Source organism: Salvia hispanica, chromosome 4, assembly GCF_023119035.1.
Source record: "Salvia hispanica cultivar TCC Black 2014 chromosome 4, UniMelb_Shisp_WGS_1.0, whole genome shotgun sequence".
Taxonomy (NCBI): Eukaryota; Viridiplantae; Streptophyta; class Magnoliopsida; order Lamiales; family Lamiaceae; genus Salvia; species Salvia hispanica.
The window spans coordinates 16520182-16529833 of NC_062968.1; the positions used below are offsets into that span (position 1 = coordinate 16520182).

The 9652-nt window shown below is 37.2% G+C and overlaps 2 protein-coding genes across 4 annotated transcripts; one reads left to right on the forward strand and one right to left on the reverse strand.

Annotated features, from left to right (window-relative positions):
- Positions 1-1197: 1197 nt before the first annotated feature.
- LOC125222959 (transcription factor PIF3-like) lies at positions 1198-5407 on the forward strand. Its single transcript, XM_048125871.1, has 9 exons — positions 1198-1577; positions 1966-2130; positions 2224-3328; positions 3403-3498; positions 3577-3642; positions 3890-3955; positions 4254-4754; positions 4859-4943; positions 5029-5407. The coding sequence occupies exons 2-9, from the start codon at positions 2045-2047 to the stop codon at positions 5037-5039; spliced, it is 2016 nt and encodes a 671-aa protein (XP_047981828.1). The 5' UTR covers positions 1198-1577; positions 1966-2044; the 3' UTR covers positions 5040-5407.
- A 1454-nt stretch (positions 5408-6861) lies between these two features.
- On the reverse strand, positions 6862-8931 carry LOC125222526 (fibrous sheath CABYR-binding protein). 3 transcript variants are annotated; one of them, XM_048125190.1, is made up of 3 exons: positions 8914-8931; positions 8554-8617; positions 6862-8136 (listed from the first exon to the last, which is right to left on the reverse strand). In XM_048125190.1, exons 2-3 carry the CDS (start codon positions 8596-8598, stop codon positions 7156-7158), a joined length of 1026 nt encoding a protein of 341 aa, XP_047981147.1. In that variant the 5' UTR covers positions 8599-8617; positions 8914-8931; the 3' UTR covers positions 6862-7155. The 3 variants fall into 3 exon arrangements, with proteins under 3 accessions (XP_047981147.1, XP_047981146.1, XP_047981145.1); XM_048125189.1 differs by lacking the exon at positions 8914-8931 and adding an exon at positions 8773-8790; XM_048125188.1 differs by lacking the exon at positions 8914-8931 and having other exon boundaries at positions 8554-8690.
- Between the last annotated feature and the right edge of the window lie 721 nt (positions 8932-9652).

The window sequence follows — 9652 nt, forward strand, 5'->3', positions numbered from 1 at the left end:
CCATAATTTGGTTGATCATTTTAAATTGATAAATTGTTTCAAATGAAGGGTGATCTTAATTAGTCAAAAGTTCGTGCAATTAATAAAACTAATCCAATTTAAAAGTTAGTTCGAATCCACCCTTTTTTTACCATAATTTCATCCTCTTCATTCCCATTGGAGCTCAAAATTTGGGACTTTCTATCGAGTAGCAAATAGCATGACATTGCTCGATATATTTCTTTGCAACTGTGTTCTCAGTAATATCACTATAAGCAAACACATACCGATCAACATGTACTCCTTCCGTCTCATGTTACTTGCACTTTTACTTTTCGGCACATCACAAACTCCTTAAATTATTTATAGTTTAAATTAGAATTAATGTATTTAATTAATATGTTAGTTTAAGTTAAGAGATCCTTTATTAAGTGACGTCTCATTACACTTAGAATTCTAACTTAATTATACAAAAAAATCAATCTCAAATTTACGGCCTAAAATGAAAAGTGCGAGTAGCATGGGACGGATGGAGTACTATATTTGGTACTTTTGGTCACTTTATTGAGCACGATAGTACATTTAACGAGCAAGAAGTCCCTGTAAAACATTTTGCCAAGAGTTACTGAGTACATCGTGTGCTCGCTAACATATTTATGTTTATATTTAGGTTTGTTCGGTTTGCAAGATTGTATCCAGGATTAAATTTATAGTGTGTTTGGTTCTTGAGATTCAACCCCACAACTCAATCCTAGATGGATAATTATGGAATAATTAGTTATAGCTAACTCCCTATAACTAAAATAATCTCACAACTCAATCCTAAGTTGTATTTTGATATTATTTTATCTTGCAAACGTAACACCACCTTTGAATATTTGTGTGCAATTAGTAAAACTGGTCCAAGAAACGTTGTCCACAGTAAATGTGATACTGCTAAGAAACAATTTCAACATTTGACTAAATCGCCCCAATTAAAAAAGGAGAAGATGGTGAACAATGAGAAAGAAAATAATTGGACCCCACATCATAATAATCCTAAAAATAGTACTCGAACAAACTCAATTCTCCTTGTAATTCTCCACAAAGCGCAAAATTCAACAAATCTGAGGAACGTCTCACTAAGAATTTAGTTAATAAATAAATTAAACAATAAGTAACAAGTAAATGATGTACTATTAAACAAGAAGTAAGATTCTTAAAAATAGAGTTAAGAGAGTTGATAAAGCGCAGAGCTTTACATAAGTTCTAAGCTATTGGGAATTTTTCATATATATACCAAACTGCCTCTAATTTCATTGCTTTTCCCCTCCGCCACCACCAAATTAGTCCCTCTCTCTCCCTACATATATGCTAATGTATTTATAGTTTTGAAGCCTCGAAGCTCAAACCAAATAGCTGGATGGTGAAAGATTGAGCTTTTAACCAAGGATAATTGTGGCACACATTGGATTAGTGGTGAATTCAAGAAAGCCATCATAGCTCACACTGAAATCTGGGAAAAGTGTAAGGAAAGGCTTAAATCTTTGAAGATAGATATTGGGAAACATCCCAAGAAAAGGATTGTATCTTGTTGGCAGATGAGCTGATTTTAGGAGGTAGGTTTTGTTTTTCTTCAAGATTAGTTTTGTCTTGTGGGATTAAGGGGGAAGATCTCTGGGTTGTTGATTAATTTATACAAGATTTCATGTGGCTTATTCTGCTAATGATTGAATTTGGATTGAGCAAGATTCAGTTTTTGAGTTAAACAAGCTCAATTTGGTATTTTTAATGTATTTCTGCTCTATTAAATTAATGAGTTTGAGACTGGAACTTCTACTGATTAAGACTTAACTAGATTAAGACAATCTTACACCAATATAATATTTCTACTTGTTTGCTTCTTTTTTTCTCTATTTACATACTCTTACTTGTAGCTATCTTGAAAATGTCTTGGTAGTTTTAGGTGATTTGGGAGTTTTATTGATGTAATTCTGGTTTACACAGTTTCTGTTGGTGGGATTTCATTAGCATTAAGCTGCAAGAGCTCAGAGATTTTCAGAGAAAGGTGTTCTATTTTTTCACAATGCCTCTTTCAGAGTTTTTGAGAATGGCTAGAGGAAAACTTGAATCTAGCCATCAGAAACCGGCCCCAGCCGACATCTCTTCTAAGTAAGACTCAAGCTAATCGAATATGATCGTTTTTATTGTTTTTGTGTGTGTTTTTATTTGATTCATTGTTATTTTTGGTGATCTTGTGTGCAGGCCTGAGAATGAATTAGTTGAACTAGTTTGGGAGAATGGGCAGGTTATGATGCAAGGTCAGCCCAGTAGGGTTACAAGAAGCCCTACACTTGCCACATCGAGAGCTCGTGATTCAACCACTGCAAGGTATGGAAAATATGGAGTTGAGTGTATCATGAATGATATGGCATCGGTGGTGCCTTCAGGGGACATGGATTTAGGCCAAGATGATGAGATCGCTCCGTGGTTAAGTTATCCCATGGATGATGCTCTCGGACAAGGTTATGCTTCCGAGATTCTGCCTCATATATCTGGTGTTACGGCTAATGGATTGTCTACACAGAATAGCTTTGCATCAGTGGACAAGAGGAGTAGTTGTGAGCAGACCGTTAGTAATCTGCAGAGTGGGGCTAACAATGTGAAGGTTTCTTCTTCTAAAGATCGTCCTTTTGGTTCGTGGCTGCCTCAGCTTCATCGCCAGACATCAGACGCCTTAGGATCTGGAGTCACGGATGTTGTTAGCAATAACTCGAAAGACCAACTGGATGCTGTATTCAGGAATCCAGCTCAAAGTAGAGATACTGTTAGCATTCAACCACCTACTAATCATTCGAATTTTCTCAACTTCTCCCATTTCTCAAGGCCAGCTACTCTTGCCAAAGCAAGCCTCCCAAACTCTGATGGAATTCCTAAGTCGGTATCGTCAGTTGTGGAGAGAAATGAAAATAAGGAAAAAGGTTCATCTGCCCATCACAGTAATCCAGTCAAATCTATACACCTCGAGCAAGCTAAGAGCGTGCCAAAAGACTTTGAGTCCCATGGTTCTGGTGTATATCCTGCGGTGGGTTCTAGTGAACCAGTCGTTAAGGCATCTCAAGGTTCATGCCCTCCAGAAAGAGCCGATAATTTGTGCAAAGAAATTTCCATCAAGAACGACAAGCCACTGATTCCAAGCAATAACTACAGTTCTGCAAAAGGAGCTCCTGAGGGTGATAGGACCGTTGAGCCTATGGTTGCTTCTTCTTCTGTTGGCTCTGGAAATAGTGCTGATAGACTTTCTTGCGAGCAAACGCAATATTCAAAAAGAAAGTTCTGCGATATTGAGGACTCAGAATGCCGTAGTGATGTAAGTAATGAGAAAGTATGCTAATTGTTCTGTTTATGTTAGCTATTGGTTTATCTTAACTCTTTTATGGACAGGATGTTGAAACCGAATCTGTTGATGCAAAAAAAGCAACTTCTGTGAGAGGATCTAAGAGAAGCCGGGCAGCAGAAGTGCATAATCTTTCTGAAAGGGTGAGCAAGAATCTCATTGCCCAACGATTCCCTCTATGTTCAAAAATTATTGATCTTCATTTTATAATGTGTAAACAGAGACGGAGAGATAGGATCAATGAGAAAATGCGTGCTTTACAAGAACTCATACCAAACTGCAATAAGGTAAGTACATTCTGAGATATCTACTTCATGCTGAATCCAACCACAACTCATGTTTATGGAATTTGTTCTTGTTTCGAGGATTCTTCTGTTAGAAAATATTGCATTTACAGAAACTGAATCTGCCCCTCAACACCACCTTCGTTCATTTGGTCTTGTTGTTTTAATGAGTTTTCGAACTCCATCTAGAAGTTTACGTGTCATTTACCCTCTTTTGGCTTTGATTGATTCTACCATTTTCCACTGTCAGGCTGATAAAGCTTCAATGCTCGACGAAGCCATTGAATATCTAAAAACCCTCCAACTACAAGTACAGGTAATGTGAAGTCTTTCAAGCATTTCATTTATTCTTTTTTTTTTAGAAGTACAAACTTCTTAGGCCCTTCTTGGTACGATGGAATTGAATGATGGGATGAAATGTGATCCCTACTTCTATTCCATTCATTTGCTTGGTACGATGGAATAAAGGAGGGAATGAAATGAAAATGCAAAAAAAATGTCATTTCATTCATATCTTCATTACATTCCATCGTACCAAGAAGGACTTGTGAATGGCCATACTCTCTCGTAAGCACTGCCTGAGGATATCTTAAGAGGAATGTCGATGTTTGCAGATTATGTCCATGGGTTCAGGGTTATGCATGCCTCCAATGATGTTCCCGGCCGGAATGCAACCAATGCATCCTGCTCATGTTCCACATTTCCAACCAATGGGCGTCGGAGTGGGTATGGGCATGGCTTACGGGATGGCTATGCCGCCAGACATGAACGCTGGATCCTCCAGCTGTCCTATATATCCTGTTCCTCCCCTCCAAGTACCACACTTTCCCTCTACTGTGCCCGGGCTTGCCAATTTCCAGAGAATGCCTGGTCAAAACCATCCAGTATACGGTCATCCTGCTCAAGCATATCCGAGTTCAGTCCCAAGACCACCCTTCGTTCCTCTAGCTCCACGCCCCCCTTTAACATGTGCCATGGGATCAAGTACTCTGAGAAATTGCGAAACTCCTAGTACATCTCAAAATATCAAGTCTGAGGATCCAGCAAAAACCATGAACTTGCAGCCAATCTGCAACGCCGAAGCTAGGAGCTCAATCCACAACAAATCCAACCAGGTTCGAAATAAGAAAGAATGTGTAGTTACACAACAGATTTATTGATATAGGAGAATGTTTGTTTAATTTTGTGCAGTCTTATAAAATTTTTATCTCTACCGCAGCCTGGAAAAGAAGTTGTAGATCAATCGGCTGGTGTGCAAGATAACAAACGTGCCACGGACTCAACGGACATCAACAAAGAACCAGGTCAGCGCAACGGATACCTAACTAAATTTGTCTTTCTTTACTCATACTCTTTCTTGTAGCTTACAGTGTTTTGCTATCGATTCAGGGTGTGATTAGCAGGACGCGTGGCTGCTGGCATTGTCCCGTTGTCGACATCTTCCTCAGCACGACATTACCCCAGGTCGTCGAATGAGGTCAAAGTCTTATGATAGACTGCACAGAGTTGGAGATATTTTGTTTAGTAGAAAGTAAGAGCTATATACATATATATAGTGTATATTCATGAGAATTGAGTTTGGTAAGGGTTGATCAATGCCAAGAATAGGTCTCTTGCTAAATAAGGTGACTACTGGTTAGATACATTTTAGCTGTGTTGATACAGTTTTTGTTTTTGGAATTATATTTACTACTTCCACCACAAGAAATATACTACTATCTTTTTTCTTCTAAATTTTCATATTGCCATTGAATGTTGTTTGTTTTGATCCTCGTGTGTATTGGAAATAATGTGACCATCTTTAGAAAATTAAAATTTAAATATGAGTAAAGACCAAAACTGGTCCTGAACATATGCCAATTTTATGATTTTGATCTTATACTTTATCTTTTGAATTTTTGCATCCCGAACATTATAACTCGGATCACAATTGGTCCTACAGTAACAATTCCGTCAATTTTTAAACGATTTTTACCCGAATGAGACTATTAAAACCATCAAAATCGGTCAAAATCAGGTTAAAACCGTTTAAAAATTGACGAAATTATTAGTGTATAACCAATTGTGATCTGAGCCGAAATGTTCAGGACGCAAAAATTCAAAGATAAAATATAGGACCAAAATCGTAAAATGGGCATATGTTCGGGACCAGTTTTGACCTTTACTCTTTAAATATTAATACAATTATATTTTTGGGTTTTACAATATTACAAATTTATACTCCATATTTTATTAAAATTGTTGGGGCCGTGACAGACAACACCATACTTCCCCCTCACTGGTGCCAGAGTAAGACGTGGATAATAGGTGTCCAAAAAAACATAATGATTTTTTCTTATGTGGAGAAATCTAAATTTTGATGCCCTGGCCACGGAAATTAAAACCAAAAATGAGCAAGGCATTTATATTATAGAAGAATTCAATCCTCACTACCTATTGTCATCCAATCATCTTATAATATATCAATTTGTCGTGATGGTTGCAGTGGGAGTTATTTGAATAAATCAATGATGATATATAGGCCTTGTGTTGCAGTTGCAGTTACAGGTGAATTAATTTATTTCCACATGTTGGTGATGAATTATTGCAGTTGGTTTTGTCTATGTATAAAATGCAAAAACCATGGCTTCATGCCACAGATGTTTATGTTCTGGGATAAAATTGGTGTGCCCTCTCCATTATAGTGAACTCCGAAAAACAATGAATTTTAGTCAAAATTTAGTTCGCATTTTTTTTATGACATTTTATCTGATATGATCAAAAGATTTTGGTGAAGTTTTATCTGATATAGCAGCCGATAGGTCATACTCCATGTGAATATCATCGCTGATGAGTTACATGATATCGTCCATTTATAAAGGACAAAAATTGTTTAATTGAAACTCATCGACAATATATTAGAGAGGGCAATAGGGCAACTAGATTATTTCGCAATGCAATCAATAATTGCAAATGAATTCAAGCTTTTTTACTTAAAGTTGAGTACCAAACAAAAATTTGACTAAATTTCTTAATTTTTTCCCGCAATTACCCAACATCATTTCCATATCATGCTAACTCATACTCCCTCATTCTACAATTTGATGTCTCATATTGCATAAATGCGAGTTTAAAAAATGTGAAGGAAAGTTAGTGAAAAAGTTAATGAAATGCAAGTACAATGATTTTGTGAATGTATTGATATGACAAAATAAGAAATTATTGATACAGCATAAACACTAGTAAAACTGAAAACACTCAATACTGAAATGTATTTACACCAATACACCAATAAATTGAATATCTTCTTCTTGCATCATCACATAAATACACAAACCAACAAATGAATATATCAAAAAAATGGGAAAAGAAAAGAGAAAAAGGGAAATCTTCTTGTGTGTGCATGACACTAGTAGTATTATCTAACATATGCAGGCAAACAATCCAACATCAGACATACACAGACAACCTTCACAAACTGCAACTTATCACACAAATAAACAAACCATATCACCATTTCCACTTCATTCAAACTTGCTACTTGTTGCCATCATCCTTGGCTTCTGTAGGAGCCGCCGGCGTCTTTGATTTCCCAGTGATGGCTTTCCTCGCCTTCACCAGCGATTGCTTCACGATCTTAACAAGAGACTGCTTCTGAGTCTTCACCTTAGTTTCAACACTTTCCTTTACTGTCTCATCAACTTGTTTCTCTTCACCAGTTTTCTCCTCTTCCTTTGTCGTCTCCTCCGGTTTGATGTCTTTGGGTGTCGCCTCGTCTCCACAGGCCTTTTCGACAGCTTCAGCTTGTGGCTTTGCCTCAGTCTCTACCAATTCTTCAGCCACAACACTTTTCTCTTCAGCCACATCACTTTTTGGTTCAATCTTCTCAGCCTCATCAGCCTTCTCTTCTGTTGTCACATTCGATTCAACTTTATTTTCTTCGATTTTGGTGACCGGATCAGCTTCAGATTTGGCTGGCTCAGCAGAACATTCAGTAGGTTCGGCCGGTGGAGCCTCTTTCTCTACTTTCTCAACTGCCTCTTCGACCACTTGAGCAGGCGTTTCTTCGGCCTTTTCCTCTTTCTTCTCAACAACCTCAGCCAGCTCATCAACCACTTTTGCTGGCTCCTCCAGCTTCACTTCACTAGACTCCTCAACACACTTTTCCTCCACTTGCTTCTCAGCAGGAGCAGGCTCCGGTTCTGCTTCGACCACTGGAACATCCTCGACTTTCTTGTCATCTACCTTTTCTTGAGTTGATTCAACTTCAGCAGGCTTGTTATCATCAAGCTTCTCTTTCGTTGATTCCTCTTCCACCGGCTTCTTATCGTCGACCTTCTCTTGAGCAGGTTCCGGAGCAGCCTTCACATCATCGACCGCGACTTCCTTATCCTCAACCTTTTCCTCAGCAACAGTTTTAGGCTGCTCATCAGCAACACCATCTTTGACATCACCCTCAATTTTCTTCTCCTCTATCTTTGCTTCTGCTGATTCACACTCTGCTTCAACTTTCTTCACCTGAACATAAAACAAAACAATCAATTTGGAAAAAGAGAACAGGGTTAAGGAAGCTCAAACTCTCCCACAAAACCAAGAAAATACTAATTGATGCAACATGTGCTCAGTTTTGAGAATTGCTAGCTATAGGTTTCATTCTTTCTAAATTTCTAATTTCTTTCTAAATTCTCTAATCAAGATTGCATAAACTAAGCAACTAATGTACACATATGTCCCATGATTACACAAACTAAGCAAATATGCAAACAGCACCACAACCAAAAACTAGAAACACAGCAAAAGGGCAAACATGATTTTAAGATTTCTAGTGCTGATTAGAACTATTTTAACCAGTTCTAGCCATAAACTAACCAAAGAAACAATTTTTCAACACAAAAACAGCACAATCAAACAAAAAGGAAGGAACAAACAGCATACCTCAGCAGGGGCGAGATGATCTGATGCAACAGGCTCAGTAGCCATGGATCAACAATGAAGAAAGCTGGTAGAGAAAAGAAAGTGAGAAGAAAAACAAGTACTGAAGCAGGAAAAAAGAAAGGAATGAGAAGGTTGGCAACAACCACAAAAGCAGGGGGGGTGGGGTTGGGGGCTCAAAAGCAAAACACACACTGCACAGAGTAGAAGAAAAAACCACACCACTCATATACAATGTCACATGCTTGATGATCTGTCAAGACCAATTCAGTGGAAATCCATCAAATAATAAATTAATTAAAAAAAAGAGCTGTACACATAAATATCAAATAGCAAGAATCCAATGGATGAGAGAGGCCATACTGGAAATTCTTGAATTTTTGTGAAACAAATGTTAGGGAGTAGGCGCTGTCATTGCAAAAGTAACAAGCTTTATCATGGGACCATATTTGCGTTAACGGATTAATATTATTTTTTTTGCCCAACAGTTGTCTCATTTTTGTCGGTTATGAACAACCCCAATTTGGATTACAGTTTTTTTAATTGTGATTATTGTTTCTTTGTGCTATTTATCAGGAAAAAAAAGGGTTAATTGGAGTGATTAGTTGTGTAATACCTGTCATACAAGAGAAGTAAAGGCTAATTTTCAGTTCCAGATAGGAATAAAAGACAACGTCATACCTGTCAATGCACAGAAATTTGGTTAGGTGATTGTTAATTTAATTTAAAAAATGTTTATTTATATTTACAGATAGTAGTGTTAGTTTTGGATTGAAGCGAGCATTTGACTATAGCTACACTATAGAATATAGGAAGAAAAATTAGTTCTGGTCCAATCATATCCAAAAAACAGTATCTTGCTCTATTATAGAGTAAAAATTGTTATATGTAGGTATTTTAATTTTTTAATCAAGGTGATCACAAGGTATTTGATGCTCTGCCTTGATAAAAGGTTTTTGAACTATGAAGTTTTTAGCTAAACGAAACAAGCTTAGTATTTTATGTATACTGACAAAAAATTTCCTAGTCTAGATTTACCAAATTGACAATATGAATTGGTGGATATTTTTTAGGATAAAAAGCCATTTAAATCACTAAGTTT